General features: G+C 37.6%; 1 protein-coding gene across 24 annotated transcripts in view; it reads left to right on the top strand.

Annotated features, from left to right (window-relative positions):
- MBNL1 (muscleblind like splicing regulator 1) overlaps nucleotides 1-16,550 on the top strand; it is a 219,907-nt gene that overhangs the window by 188,304 nt on the left and 15,053 nt on the right. For 20 of the 24 annotated variants that reach the window (XM_023733887.1, XM_023733894.1, XM_023733883.1 and 17 more), the window contains 3 exons: nucleotides 11,146-11,403; nucleotides 12,576-12,629; nucleotides 13,505-13,658. In XM_023733887.1, coding sequence (XP_023589655.1) covers nucleotides 11,146-11,403; nucleotides 12,576-12,629; nucleotides 13,505-13,658 — 466 coding nt within the window. The remainder of the gene's footprint in view (nucleotides 1-11,145; nucleotides 11,404-12,575; nucleotides 12,630-13,504; nucleotides 13,659-16,550) is intronic. The other 4 variants (XM_023733879.1, XM_012556335.2, XM_023733891.1 and 1 more) reach the window with 1 other exon arrangement.

Raw genomic sequence — 16,550 nt, 5'->3', positions numbered from 1 at the left:
CTTGACTTTGGCGTGGTTTGTTACCACACGCCTGTACGTGCTCCTGAATGACTAATGCTGTTTGCAGACAAATTTGGAGGAAATTTAAGAAATTTTAAATATTTTAAATTGATTGGATGCTCAACCTGTGAAGTAGTTTCTGCCACACACCCCCCGCCCCCCGACCTTTCTGGAGCAAACCCTCGGTGTTTAATGCATAAATGTTGATTGATTCATGGGAGCTAAGTAGACAGTCTGAGATGAACTTTAATGAATTAATTATTAATAGGGGATGATATTCAAAAAACCGAGAGAATGGAGACTTAGAAAGGCTGAGCTCTGTGGTCAGAACTCTGCTAATCTTCCAGAAATTTCAGGTTGTCTGTTATTTGGTTCTATTTTGTATCAGCATTTAATTGAAAAGAGGGCTTTCGTCTTTCTGTTTTGTTTTTCTTTTTGTGAGGAGCTACCTCACGTATCTTGCCTGTTTTCTTTTGCTCTGTTTTTCGTTTTCACAACAAATGTCTACTGCTGCGTGGACTGTTATTTCCTGTGACCTGAATTCCACTGTCTAAACGCCTAATGGTAGTGCAGCTTTCTTATTCTCTTTAACGGGATCTGACCCAATGTCACAGTTACAACCCGTTAGGATATTTGTAGTGTGAAGCTAAGAGGCATGTCTTTCTGCTCTTGCGTGTGCTTTTAGACACTCCTGTCTTTAGGTTTTTAAGGAGCCCTGGTGATGCAGTGGTTAAGCACTTGGCTACTAACCGAATGGTTCGAACCCACCAGCCACTCCTCGGGAGCGTCCGTAAAGATTTACAGCCTTAGAAACCCTATGAGGTAGTTTTTCTCTGTCCTGTAGTGTCCCTATTAGTCAGAATCGACTTGACAGCAACGGGTTTTATCTTCAAGTTATTTTTCTCATGCTGATTGCACTACAGAGCCCTGGTGGTGCTGTGATTAAGAGCTTGGCCGCTAACCAAAAGGTCAGCAGTTCGAATCCACCAGCTGCTCCTTGGAAACCCATTGGGCAGTTCTACCCTGTCCTATAGGATCGCCAGGAGTCAGAATCGACTTGACGACAGCGGGTTTTAACAGGTTAATTGCACTACATGCTGAAGTCCAAGAGACGTGGCAAGAAACGTACGCATTTATTTACTGATTGGCCACGTGTTTAGTTATTTTGGGTTTAAATCTAGACTCTATTTTTTCCTCATGGAACCCTGCAGCACATTTCTAAATTTTGAGTTCCTTCTGATGTGACATTTTTCCAATTTAGTTAAAATATCAGCCAAATCTTCTTGCCGCTTTTTTCTCTCTTTTTACTACAACTTAAGCAATAAAGAACTTAAAAAAATACTATGGATTTTCAGCTTTCTGCTTCTTAATGTAATTGCTTAGAAAAACTGACACATATTTACAGCATCCAGTGTGATACTTCAGAAATATTAAATTGGAAAACAGGAATCAAAGGATTAGTCCTAGCATTGTTGCTAACTAGGTGAGTGTGCTTGGGTCAGCGTTCATGTATTCTCTGGGCGTGATATTCCTCATCCATAAAGTGAGGGGATTTGTAACTCATAATTCCTAAAATCACCACTAGTTAGAACATTCTGGGGTCATTTAGATCTTTTCCTTGCTTTTAATACCAGCTGCAAGCTACTGAAAAATTGAGTTCAGCATACGCACACTCACACATTTTATGTCAGTATTGATTATAGCCAGTTTTGCTGGGCATCTTTTAGAAGACTTTGTAGTCACATAATTTCTATGCTCTAAAATTTAGTCTTCATAGTTTTCTTTAAAGAAGAGTAAGTATCTTAAATATCAATCACTGGAATGTAACTTTTGAAATTTCTTTTTGTGTCTTTGGGATGCCTTTCTGTAATTTCCAAAGTGATTTATTTTCATCAATTATTTTAAGAAATTACTAAAATGTATAGATAAGACTATGCGTTTTAGTCCTAACCCTGTTTCATTAGAAGGAGTTGGCAATTTTAGAAATCATTGAGTTACTTTCAAGACACACAGTAGTCATTTACAAAAAACAAAACAAAACCCATTGCCATCGAGTCGATTCCAACTCATAGCGACTCTATAGTATAGAGTAGAACTGCCGCATAGAGTTTCTAAGGAGCACCTGGTGGATTCCAACTGCCCACCTTTTGGTTAGCAGCCGTAGCACTTAACCACTATACCAGTAGTCATTTATTCTGCAAAAACAGATGCATGAGTGCATTCATTCTCTGGTTTGTTCAGCAATGTCCCATGGAACGTGATGGAACACTTTTCAAGTGAAAGACATTGTGAAGACTATCTTTGAAACCTTTTATTACTGTCTTATCAACCACAGGAAAAGGTCCACAACAGAATAGTGCCAAGTTCATAACTGATACCCAGTAACTTGTTAAATGAATGAATGAATGAGCCAGTCAGCCAACCAACCAATCAGTGCATTTTCAGGGAAATCCACATGCCGTTGTTGAGAGCTTAGAGTCATCCAACAGAAGAGCTAAAACATTAAAATGTGTGTGTATATATATATATATATATATACACACATATATACAAAACTTGTGGAAAATTTTCAACATTTGTTAGCATCCTTTTTGAGAACATGTTTGTTTTCTGAGCCTTCCAACTACAAAATAGGACATTTTGTCCATGCTGCTAGACCTACAGCCGTAGTTTTCAGACTTTAACGAGATGAGAATCACTTGGGATGATTGTTAAATATGCAGGAAGGGCCTCGTACTCACCGACTCATTCACTAAGGATGCAGTGGAATCAGGAATCTCATTTTAACAAGTTGGCCAGGTGATTCTAAATGCAGATAGTCTACAAAACTCTTGTTCCAGAGGATGCTAGTGCTCGTTATTTAAGTCCCAACTTTCCATCATTTACTTCAAATACAGTTATTTGTAGCTCTGAAGCAAAAATCTGACTCCTCCAGTACTTAACATTCTCCGTAGAGGTAAGTTACTGAGAACACTGCACAGCTTAATGAAATACTTGAGGCAAACAGTGATGCTTATCAAGGTAATTTATATCACATAGCAACGTTAATCAAACAGAATACAAACCAGTGGCTGCGTATTTCAGATACCGACAAAGACGTTAGATTGGCATGTGGTTGACGTCGTTGTTTTTGTACCAACAGTCTGGGTAAGAAAAACATATTCCAAACAAGGTGGGCAAACAGCTTGGCTCCACATAGTTTCACCTGGAGTTGGCTTGCTTTAAAATAAATTATTCTTCTTTTTTTTTTCTTTTATTGTGTTTTTGGTGACAATTTACACAGGAAATTAGGTTCTTAATTAACAATTTCTATACATACTGTTCAGTGACAGTGGTTACATTCTTCACAATGTATCAGCATTCTCATTATTTCCATTTTGGTGGTTCTGTTTCTGTTAATCTAGCTTCCCTGTTCCCCCTTGCCTTCTCATCTTTGGTCTAGGGTAAATGTTTGCCATTTGGTTTCACCTAGACAATTATTTTGAGGAGCAACAATACTCATGGGTGAGATTATTTATAAAATAAATTAGGTAACCATGACATGAGTTTTCAATTCAGGCTACTGGATACCATATGCTTACATTACTTATTGACTCAGGAGAGCCCAGTGACTCTTCAAACAGGCAGGAAAAAAAGTATGACAGTTTATTGACTCCACGAAAAAGAGCATCTGAGGATAAATGAGGATTAGAATCAGACAGCAAGGCAGGCCTAGGTTGGGATTTTTATAGGCGTTTAATGGATTTGGCATGATTTACTGAATATAAAAGACTTTCAAAAGATTAGAAAAACATGCTCTTGATACAAGAAGGGCTTACTGATAGGATTATTTTAATTTTCTGTTTTTGAGGAGGGTGTTTGGTCACTTTTCAATTTAAATTTCTCTAGAAAGTTAAAAATTTCAAAGGGTTTGCGCACACGAATCTATATAGTTAAAAAAAATTTTAAGGCTTTAGAACGCCTCTTAAAAATGTAGTAATATCATTTAAAACAGCTAGTGTACTATAGGAGCTGTAGTGGTGCAGTGGTTAAGTGTTTAGCTGCTAACCAAAAGTTCAAATCCACCAGCTGCTTCTTGGAAACCCTATGGGACCCTTCTCCTCTGTCCTACAGGGTCGCTGTGGGTGAGAATTGCATTGACAGCAATGGGTTTGGTTAGTGTACTATTATTCTTAATTTCTGTGATTAATTTGAGTTTTGTTTTAGAAATGATAAAGTTGTGAATTGTTTAAAGTAAGGTAAATACCAGTCTTGGCTTGGCCGTTCAGCTTCTGCTCTTCTTCCACTCATTTCTTCTTCTAAATTAAAGCTAAAATGTCCCCCTGCCTTTGCAGTTATTTAGAAAGGGTGACAAAACTAAGTATAAATTGGAGCATTTTGTTGTATTGCTGAGGTTGTTTCAGAGTTATTTGTATATTCCTATCTTGTTGGTTTGCATAGTCAGAGAAATTAATAAAATGAAAACCTGGAAGTGGATTTAATGGGAAGTTTTCTTTCGGTGGTCATTCCTATACTTTCTGATCTGACATTTTTTTTTGCATGAAGTCAAGTAACAACTTCTTATTCAATCACCCATAGAAATATGCCTGTGTTGTTTTTCTGGCCTGATGATGGGTTCTGCCTTTAGATTTCAAAAAAACCTCACAAAGGTTACTCCCATTTGATTTTGACATATCCTATGAGGTAGCGAAACTAAGTATCATTTTCTTCATTTTTCAGGTGGGAAAAATGAAGTTCAGGTGGGCTAGAGTTCTACAATTGTTAGATAACAGACTGAAACTATCATCAGGTGTTTATCTCAGGAATTTAATGATATAATCAATTAACTGAGATCATTTTCCCTGGTCACCAGATTTTTTTAAATGTGGAGATTTTAATCCTTTCTAAATTGAAAGTACAGATAATGTCTTTGCAGTAGATTATAAATTCATGACCAACAATGCTGTGGACACTTTGATAAAACCATTGAGTATCCAGTATTTATTTTTTAAAGTGTTATATTAATTAGCTCAACCTTAATAAAAAATAAAGTTCATAGTGTTTATTGTTGAGCAACATATATGTCTTAGAGTAAGTTTATTCATATTGCTCATTAAGTTACAAATTGACATCCCAGAATATTAAAATGGACTGAGTCCCTGTTGCCTATTATAATTACCTCTCTGTTCCTGTTTTTTGGATGTTATTCTCCAAAGGTGACTTAGTTAATTATATAAATATGGTGAACACAAAACATATTACTTCAAAGGGATCTTTCCTTGAAGAACTTGCTAGTGGCTCTCCAATTTCGAGTAAGTTCAAACACTGACATTAATTTCTCTAGAATCTCTGTGTCTTCACTTGCAGAGTATTGCTGAATTTAATGCTCTTTATAAAAGCTGTTACTATTTTGACTACAGGCAGTCCCAGGTTACAGACAAGTTCCGTTCCTAAGTCTGTCTTTAAGTCGAATTTGTGCGTAAGTTGGAACAGTTAGGTGCAGTTTGTATCTAACGTCAGTTAGTCCAGTGTTTGTCTTGGCATATAGCATATCTTTCTATGCATAAAAAACATTAAACACTTCCAGATACACTAAGACATCTTTAACATAAAAATATAATAATAGTGTTTTGAGGCACATTGCAAAGTAGTGCCCGTTTGTTATTACGAACTATTATATGTACCTCGAATTTTTAATAGAACAGATTTTTACAGGGGTGGGTTCGTTAACTATGGGTTGTATGTAAGTCAGATGTTCATAACTCAGGGACTGCCTGTATTTTGAAATATATTTGCCATGTTTATAAAAAATTAGAGATCAAATAACAGCTGTAGACTTTAACTAGACTTGTATATTTTAAGCAATCTGTGCATAGTCTTATTCAGTTTTCATGACCCTAGTAAGTAGGTGTTAATGTCTTCATTTTGTACAGGACAAAACTGCATTTCAAAGATAGGAAGAGAATTGGCCAGAATTCCATAGGCAGTAAGTGGAAGGAACAAGAATCTGTGTTTTCTGACCCCAAACCCTTACCGTCTTCGCATGATACCACTGCCATTTGGTTAAAAAAAGTTTACATAGAATTAATTCAGATTTCTTTGGGAAGTTGTTTGATTATTTTCTTTTGATTATTTAAAGTTTGTAATTATCACATAGGTGTTTTTCTGAAAATGGAATTAAGTACTTAAATGTTTCCAGTGAATATCTACATTGGAATGATGATTTTTAAATGTAAAAACCACCTAAGATCTGTTTTTAAGAAATTTATAAAACCTGCCAGATTTACACAACAAATCCTGCCTTAGCAATTAGAGAGGATGCAACAAACATATTCTTCTTGACTGCAACCTATTATGTGTTTAGATAAGTAGATGGAATTATTTTAATCTAGATTGAAAACTGCTTACCAAGTTACAGAAGTACTTCTCCTTGTTGAGCCAATAATGTCATTTCTGCACATTTATCCTTAGGAAAACGATTAACAAAACTTATAGTAGGCATGAGTCTATTCTTTGGATTTTTTAATATGGGAATATCGGAAATAATCTAGAAGCCCTCTGAAAGAGTCAACTATATTATGCACATCTATTTGATGAAATTTAATGCCGCCATCAAAAGTGATCACTCTGGACTCTATTTAGCAAAATGAGAAAATGCTTACATTACAATGTTGGGCAGAAAAGGTCATCAGCTAGTAGCTATACTATAATTAGAAGTATCTGGAAATGCATTAATGCAGAAGACTGGATGAAATAGAAAAAACTAACAATATAACGTTAGAGTTTTCAAACTAAAGGCAATTTGATTTTACTTTTGTGTTCCAAATTCTCTGTATACTAAACTTTTTATTTTTACAGTTTCTCCTCCTGATCTGAATCATAAAATCAAATTTGTTGAAGTTGTATTTGTCAATTATAATTTGATAATATAAAACTACATCTAAAAAATTACTTTTGAGGATCAGATAAAGTTTTCTTGAGTTTAGCAGAGACACAGGCAAAACCTATATTCAACAGTCAAGAAATTGATCCAGTTTATTGATGAAGCCCTGGTGGCACACTGGTTAAGCGCTCAGGCTGCTAACTAAAAGGTCAGCAGTTCAAATCCACCAGCCACTCCTTGGAAACTCTATGGGGCAGTTCTACTCTGTCCTATAGGGTCACTGTGAGTCGGAATTGACTCGATGGCAGTGAGTTTGGGTTTTTTCTTTTTTTTAGGGGAAAACATGTTTCCAGATGGAGTCCTTGGGTGGTACAAGCTCTTAACCAAAAGGTCGGTGGTTCAAACCTACCCACAAAATGCCTGGCGATCTGTTTCCAAAAGGTCACAGCCTTGAAAACCCTCTGGAGTGCAGTTCTGTTCTGCAACACATGGGGTCTCCATTCGTCAGAATCGACTGTAAGGCGCTTAGTTTGGGGTTTTTGCTTTTGGGGGTTTCAGAGCTTTGGGGATAGGTACCTAACAAGTAGGTTCTGTCCTGTAGGTCACTATGAGTCAGATTCAACTCAACGGCAGTTGGTACCGAACAATTCAGATGCACAGCTAATGCTTGCCAAACTTCCCCAGCCTCCTGGCCTCCAGCTGTCATCAGTACAAGTTTACATGAGAGATGTTCGGTTTCTTCGTTGTCTTTCAATTGTAAGAATAGTGTGAGAATGGCTATTTCAGTGTATCTCTTTTAGTACCATTTCTTATGTCAGGGGAAACATTAAGATGGGAAAAAAGCTAAAATTAAAATATGAAACAGGCAAAACCAGATATCACGCAAAAGGAGTTGGTTAAACTCTTTGAAACCTCAGAAAAGGCTGGTTTGGGACAAGTTCTTACCTAATTCTTAGTTATAAACTTTGCTTAGACATTTTTAGAACACTTCTTTAATGCGTCCAGCAACAGAATAACCAGTACCAGTTGCCATTCAGTCAACTCCAACTCATGGAGACCCCGTGTGTGTCAGAATAGAACTATATTCCATAGGGTTTTTAGTGCCCAGTTTTTGAGAATTAGATCACCAGGCCTTTCTTCCAAGGCACCGCTAGAGTGGACTCAACCTCCAACTTTTCAGTTAGTAGCCAAACACATTAACCATTGGCACTATATAAATAGCATAAAATTGTGATAAACTGAATGCCCTTAACCTATGCAAGCAAGATACACACACACACACATGCACGCACACACAGCACGTGGAGACAGACGAGAGGATTGAGAAAATGTCTTACAATGAACGTGTTTTATGCAGCCTGAATTTAAATCCACATCACTGAAAATAAAAAGAATATCGAGACAGAGAAATAAAAAGTCAAAATCTACCCCAGCATGCTGGTTATATTTTGGGAGAATGAGGCTCAAATTTCTGGAACTATCCCTGGCATAACTATTTTTTTGGAAAAGAGCAAGTCTGTGAGTTCAATAGTTGTTAAAGAAGCTACAAGTAGACAGTCTAGCTTTAGGTCTTTCTTGTCAACGTGGCAAAGAGTACGATAAACTAAAAACACGGGGTGCTAGTTCGCCTGCTGCTGGGTTCTTTGTGAGAAAATTCGAGAAAGTATGATCGCTGTTCTCTGCAAAGCTGATAGCAGTAGTGACATACAGACCTTGTGTAAGTTCCTCTTGGATGAGGCTGCCCTGACATTTCCTTAAAACCCTTTCATTACTACCCTCTTTCTCCTTTTTTGTTTTGATGGCACGTGTTTTCCGTAGTGGAGTGCATGCCTACGAATTGAGTGTATTCAAATTTTTGGTTGGTAATGTGGATTTTGAGAAATACGATCTGGCAGTACAATCCCGCAGTGAGGGTAGTGGCACTGTGGCACCACTGATCCATGGCATGACAGTATGTCAGTGGGAACTAGAGATACAATTTACGGCGGGCACCTTTCCATTAGCTTACATGGGGACCTCTGGTTTTCCAAATACGACACAGAAAAACCAAAACAAACCCATCAGGGCTCCCTAACTATCACACAGGAAAGCCATAATTATGCTTGTGAGCCTTATCTCACAGAAATAAAGGGGGGGAAGAAAGGCAAAAATTTACAAAACTAACACAGCCAGGAAGCGTCACCTAATAGAATGCTCAGCCTACACAACAGTGAGGCTCCAGATCCAACGGCTGAGCTTCACGCGTTTCAGAAGGGACCCACATTGACAATAAATGCATTAGGACTGGAATAATGCCTTGGCACTGAGGTCCAGAGGCATAAAAAGTGGCTGGCATACTGTTCATACCAATGGTAACTAACGAGAGGATTACAAAAAGAAGTCTTTCTGTTTATGTCATAGTATAAGTTTAGCACACATTTTATATACATATATATACATAAAAAGGTTTTATTCTTGTTTAATTTAGGTGTGTCTCTCTTCCTGTCTATGTTGGTGAGTCTCATTTAGTGAATTTCGGTTTGGGCCTGGGAATCCATGTTCTAGAAAGTTCCACGCCCGATTCTGATGCCCAGCCAGAGGGGAGGATACTTGTTCTGGATGACAGCTGGGTCAGCTTTGCTTTTCAGAATATAAACTCCTGGTTAACTTGTTTTCTTATGTTCAACAGGATGAATGCAGTAATAAAAAATTACTACCTGAGTCATCTTTGTATTCTTAGGATCTCTCAGAATATCTGGCACATAGTAGTTATTTAGTATTTTTTTTTTAAAGACCTTGAATGAGGTGATGAATGGAGTTGGCCCATTGCTATGTATATAGCCACGCAAGGGCCTTAGCTAGCTTCAGGTTTCCAAATAGTGCGATATAGCATTTAAGGTGTAGCATGTATAAATTATAGAGTCCTTCTTAGGAAGCACTTTCCTCAATAATAGGATTTGAAAATTATGGAGAAAAACCAACCTAGATTTAAATGCAGTCATTTTATTTACACAGATCCAATAACCTTTGCTTTTTAAATTGGAATGGTTATCATTTCCCTTTCTTGCTGAACTTTGTAGAATAAAGTGCTCAGTGTCTTGACTTGCACAGTGTGTGTGTGGAAAGATACTTGAAAACTAGAAACAGTTTTGCCTCGAGTGTGAAGTAGGAAAACAATTATTGAGAGAATATTCTATGTTTTAGGTGGCCCTCTTGTGGTAAAAAGGCAAAACTATCCAAGACAAAGTGCTGGGCAGTGCCGCCTGCGAGCAAGCACAGTGATAAGCTTTAATAGTAAGAGTCAGATTAAACTGAGTAGATGAACGAGAAAGGATCCATGTTTACCTTATCCCGAGGGTCCCCGTGGCAAATCAATGGGTACCAACTAGACATACGATAAGAAAAACTAGTCTTTTTTTCATCCGCTTCCTATAGCTACCGAGTAAATCTTTAATGACCAAAACAAAGCTCCTGGAAACATTTAAGTAAAAAGCTACAACATTTTTATTTTTAATAACTTTCATTTGGAAGTAATTTCTGACCTTCAAAAAACTTGAAGAATAGAACCAAGAGTTCCTGATACCCTTCACCCAGCTTTCCTACATGTTAACGTTTTATAACAAAACCGGAAACATAGCATTGATTCACTGCTGTTAACTAACCTGCAGACCTTAATTCAGCGTCGCCAATATGCTTTCTCTGGCTCCAGGATCCCCAATGCAGTCCGTCTTCTCCAGTCTGTGACCGTGTCCCAGGCTTTCTTTGTCTTCCGTGACCTTGACACCGGGGAAGAGTGCTGATCAGTTACTTTGTAAAATGTTTTTCATCTTGGTTTATTGGACCTTTCCTCACGATTAAATTCAGGTTATGGATTTTCAGGAGTGATACCACTGAGGTGATGTCTGCCCTTGTCAGTGCATGATATCAGGATGTTCAGGGTGTTATTAGAGCTCATTACAGCTCATGTTCACTTTGATCACTTCGTTAAAGTGGTGCCTGCCAGGTTTCCTCACTGTAAAGTGACTGTTTTTCCCTTGGGCGTGTCAACATACTTCCAGATTAGATGCGTTCCCATAATTAACGTCATAAATGCATTTTTTTTTCTCATGGGCATTGTACTGAAATGGGGTTATAATTTGTGTAGTAAACTAGGAATCGCTCAAGTTATTTTGTGCTTTGTTTGCAAATTACCTTTTCCTTTCATCTCTAGCCCGGTAATACTGCTCTTACACTGTAAGTTGTAATCTTAGGAGAGGATCTCTCTGTGCAATTGACTGAACCTCCTGCACTTGATGACCTCGTAGGTATGTCGAGAGTACCAGCGTGGCAATTGCAACCGAGGAGAGAACGATTGTCGGTTTGCTCATCCTGCTGACAGCGCCATGGTTGACACCAATGACAACACAGTCACTGTCTGCATGGATTACATCAAAGGGAGATGCTCTCGAGAAAAGTGCAAATACTTCCATCCTCCCGCACATCTGCAAGCCAAGATCAAGGCTGCCCAATACCAGGTCAACCAGGCTGCAGCAGCACAGGCTGCAGCTACCGCAGCTGCCATGGTGAGTGGAGGCATCAGCTCTCTCCTTCTTACCTAGCAGCCCAGAAAGCAACGTGAACAACTCTATCTCACTACATGCTATTCGTTTATTAACTTTTGAAAACATTTTTGCTAAGGATATGTTTGTTCAGGGATCCCAGACAATACAGAAAGAAGTTAACTTTCACAGACGTGAAGGGAGCTCCTCAAATGGTTCAGATTGCTCATTCCCTTGGCCTAACTCTTAATACTCTGTCTTATTCTGGATGTAGGGTTTCTGAAGTTTCTGCTTTTGTAAAGAACCACTGTCTTCTTTTCAATTTAACGATACTGCCGTTTTCAGCCCTCTTTTTTCTGTGTGCCATCTAATCAGCCATTGTGACCCCTCGGTGTGTTCTTTTGCACATCAAGATTCTTCTCTACATAGACCTGGCTTTTAACAGTAACATAATCTGGAACTATTTAGGAGAACCGCTTCAACAAAATGGTTTTTAGCGTTAGCTACGAGATTCTGAGCTTTGTGCCATCTCGATTGTCTTGAATAATACTGTGGCATACACATAATTGTCAAACTAGAGAAGCTTGACTCTGCTATTATATACAGAGGAGAAAGACAGCCGTAGTCACGGAGTTAGAAATTGGATCACTTAGAATAGATTGTGAGCTATATTCTTAAGGTAAATTTTAATGTGATCTAAATAGCTGATTTTAATGAGTCCATTCTTTGTTCTTTGCTTAGCTGTTTTAATGTTGTCCTTTTTTTTACCTGAATACGTGACTTAATCATTAAAGTATTCATAAAGACATCACTGTGTGGTATTTCAAAGCACAGTCAAACAGTCGTGAGAGAGGTCTTTTCTGTGTTTGTTTATGGATACTTGAGCAAAAATACAGAAGGCAGACTCTCTCCTCTCTTCCTTCCACTCTTTTTTTTTTTTTAGAGTATCTTGTTTGTAATTAACTACAAAGAGGAGTTATCCTCCCAATAACAACTCAGTAGTGCCTCTATTGTGCATGCTTAGTCTTGTTATTCGTTGTATATGGCATTCCGATGATTCGTTTTTTTATTTGTTTTTTCTCACCTACCCAAAATGCACTGCTGCCCCCATGATGCACCTCTGCTTGCTGTTTATGTTAATGCGCTTGAACCCCACTGGCCCATTGCCATCATGTGCTCGCTGCCTGCTAATTAAGACTCAGTCGGCTGTCAAATCACTGAAGCGACCCCTCGAGGCAACCTTTGACCTGGTACTATGACCTTTCACCTTTTAGCTTGGCATGTAGCTTTATTGTAGATACAAGTTTTTTTTTGTTTGTTTTTGTTTTTTATCGATTTAAAAAGTATATTCCTTTTTCTGTTATAAAGTTGTAAAGTACAATGGAAAACTGAGTGTGGTTTCCTGACAAAATTAGTAGAAAGACTGTAAGTCCACGGATGGATATCATACAGTGAAAGATTCCGAGAGCCCAGCAGCCCACATTCAGTTTAACTACATTGTAGAATGTTCTAAGGAAATACTTGGAGGACGTTAAAAGTGTAATTTTGATTGTATACTTATGTACCTGTTTGGTTAGCATGGCGTTAGTGATAGAATTATTTATGTTTAATATTTATAGTTCAGTATATAAGAAAAAAAAACTTGCATGCTCTGGGACATTTGGGAACATTTGCATGTCTAGTTAGATCTCGGGGGAGGAGCAGAATGGGGTTAGTTTTTAGTTTTATCTGTTTCAGTCACTCTGTACAATTAACTATTAACGTTGCTTTTACTTGTCGATCCTCATGGAGTGCGCAGTGCAGCTTTCCTTTTTTCCCCAAATCGGTGGCTTCTCAGAGAAAGCCTGAAGCATTATGGGACTTAAAACACTTTAACCCATTTTAACATGTGCTCTCGTACTAGTGAGGGTTTGTTTTGGACAAAAATAATGCTTCTTTCAAAGCTTTTATCTTGCTTTTTTTTTTCGGTGGTTTTTTGTTTATTGGATTCCCTCCCCTTGGGTAGTTAAGTGCTCTGCTGCTTGCTTGCTCGTGCTTCCTAACAATTTTAGCCTTCCACTGATTTTTCTTTTTTTCTTTTTCTCTTTTTACTGGTATTTGTTTTTTATACTCATTCACTAAACAGGGAATTCCTCAAGCTGTACTTCCCCCGTTACCAAAGAGGCCTGCTCTTGAAAAAACCAACGGTGCCACCGCAGTCTTTAACACTGGTATTTTCCAATACCAACAGGCTCTAGCCAACATGCAGTTACAACAACATACAGCGTTTCTCCCACCAGGTAAGGAGCTGGGGTTTATTAATGAATGAATCTGACGATCTGTGTAGAGCTCTACGGGTAGCGCAGATAAGCCACGCCCCCAAATTAACTTTTAGTCCTAGATAAGATGTCAGGTAAGGTGGTGAGCAATGGAAAGTTATCCTGAAGGGTCTCCTATGGTTTTCCTTAAAAGCTAAGAATGTTTAGTATAATGACATGGACTGAGAGATCAGTGGTGTTTTATATATTTATTTTTGTGTGTGTTATTTGGAATTGAAATATAGTTCTCTTCTCTCTTTTTTTTCTTCCTCTTTCCTTGACACTGTTATGTGTCTGTCAAGCTATTTTATGATATTTTCCTGCTGTAAGACCCCTTTGCCTTCATGATACCATAGAGTGAATTTGAAATATATGAAATGACACTTTCAGATTTGATTTTTATTTTTCAGTCTTCTGGTTTTCAAGGTGGAGAATAAAAAACTGACGATGGGTTCTAGAGCTCTTGAAAAGCGCTCTGATTGGTACCTGTCAGTATATAGCTTCAGCTTTGGTTGCTCTTAAGCTCATATTGAAACAGCCCTAAGTGCTCAGATCTGTTCACATTGATTACTGAGTTACCAATTTGTGGCTTCAGTTGATTTCAGCTGAGTCACATAAACACACTCTACAGCCATTCACAAGGATTTAACATTTCAGAACACAAAAAACTCGTCATTTACTTACCTGGAAATTTACTGTTTTTACTCACTCTGATTTTATTTCAGAAGAATGCATACTAAACTCCTTTTAATCTGGAATTCAATTAACCAGAAACACTAAACCCATTTTCTGCTTAGCCTCTATTAAAAAAACACCATGGGTTCAGAGATATATTTAATAAATGAATTTTATTTTTATTAATTCAATTAATAAGTTAATGACTAGGTATGTATGCCAAAGTTAAGTTGCTACCATTATATTACACTCTCTTGAGTGTATTCACTATACATTAGGTGCATATTGTATCTGGGACTTCCATAACTTCTTGTTTTTGAATTATGAACAAAAGATTAAATTACATTCACATTAGTTCTTACTGCTAAATGCAGCTTTTTATACAGGACATACTTCAAAACTGGCCATCCATATATAAAAAATGTAGGAAATTTGGTTAAAAGTATTCCAGTAGTCAGAATAACCTAGGTACCCTAGATAAAATACTTGCATTCTTGAAATAATATCAAGTTGCAATTTATCCATATAGAAAGATAGTCAGTCATTTTGATCTGTTAGTGAATTCTTTGTCTTCTAAGGAAAAAATACACATTTATGTTTTATAATACTATAACTTTTTTGGTGAGCATTTATAGTTTTTCAGAGAGTTCCAGAAATTAAGTTTTTGCTTTTGGATGGTGTCTCCAACAAACAATCCATTGATTTTTCTGTAGCTGGATCACTAGACAGGTTCCAGGGGGCTGCAGGTGATTACCATAGTCTATTTGAAGAAATTAAAAACTATTCTTGTCAGTTTCTTTCACTAAAGAAAACATTACTGTTAGAAATGACAGCTTCCCTATTTAAAAAAAAATCAAAAATAAAATCATATCTATCATCTTCCATATATTATTGAAGGAAACCTAAAATAATCCATCTTATCAAATGGATTTTGCATTTGTTTCTCCAGCACCATTCAGATGAATGTGGGCTTTTCTAAATACGCATAACTATTAATGGCATGATATTTATGACACTAGACTCTCTCGGGAATGGCTTTTAGTCTGGGAACAGGACAGAACAAAAGGTGGCAGGTAAAAGCCACGACAGGGAACAGTGATGACACATTCATAAATCAGAATGTGTTTATCCTACTGTTATAAAAACTAAGCGTATTAATTTAAATAAAATGTGTCCCAAAACATGGAAATAGGCTGAAAATTTCAAGATGTATTTGTATTTCCTCTTCCATTTATGATTCATTTTGCCTCAGACCTGTTCTGTTCTTGATATGTGTAACCATAATGATAGGGAATTATTACAGGAGTCATATATAACTGGAATTGTAGGGACTACTTCCATGATTCATTAAAAATATTTTCATTATTATATAATACGAACCTATGTGCACAAAAATCGACCTGATAACATTAAAAGATTAAAATGAATCGCCCACTTTTATGTCTGCCAAACCGCTATGTCAGACAGCTAGAAGGGGAAGAAGTCTGTTGCAGGGAGTATAAGCTCAGATGCCTCAAGGGCCAGGCAAGAAACATAAACAAGACAAGCGAGAAATAAATTGGGAGCTGTGGGGTCTGGGAGGCAATAGGGAGCACAGACCCAGTCTAATGGGGATGCTCCGTGTTCAGCCTCAGCCCGTGTTGCCTCAGAGGCACGTCTGCCTGGCAGGTTGAACCTGTTGTGCACTGCACACCTCTTGTGGCTCCACTTACAGCGTAGTCTCCGTGAGTGATGCCTTCCAGGGCTGCCTCTGCATCCCTGTCTTCCGTTGCCAGATCTTCTGAATTTTTTTCCAGATATTCTAGACACTTGGATGTTTATATGTAAAATCTCCTAATTTTTTAGTTTGGAAAACTAACTCAATTTTAAAAACAACAACTATTTGTAGAACAAAAGGAAATCCATCCTGCCACAAATTTATACGTAATCTCATGTACAATACCTGGGAGAAAAGGAAGTTGATTTTCCAAAGTCTGGGTTATTCTGCAGACAAATGATACAGAAGAACAGAGCATGTATAATAAGATCAGAGCATCCTATCTGGCCACATTATAATAATTTGGGAGGGATATTATCAAGGCCTTATTAGGACTGGGAAGAAAATGGAAGTCATTTGCTTTTTTTTTTTGCAGCTTAAGATTTTAGAGCTCTGTCGTGTGTTACTTTCTTTAATAATAACTTCAGGGACCCCCCCCCCCC

This window comes from Trichechus manatus, unplaced genomic scaffold (genome assembly GCF_000243295.1).
Source record: "Trichechus manatus latirostris isolate Lorelei unplaced genomic scaffold, TriManLat1.0 scaffold00062, whole genome shotgun sequence".
NCBI classification, from domain to species: Eukaryota; Metazoa; Chordata; class Mammalia; order Sirenia; family Trichechidae; genus Trichechus; species Trichechus manatus.
The sequence above is the reverse complement of the archived record's forward strand: the minus strand, read 5'-3'. Positions and strand labels throughout refer to the sequence as shown.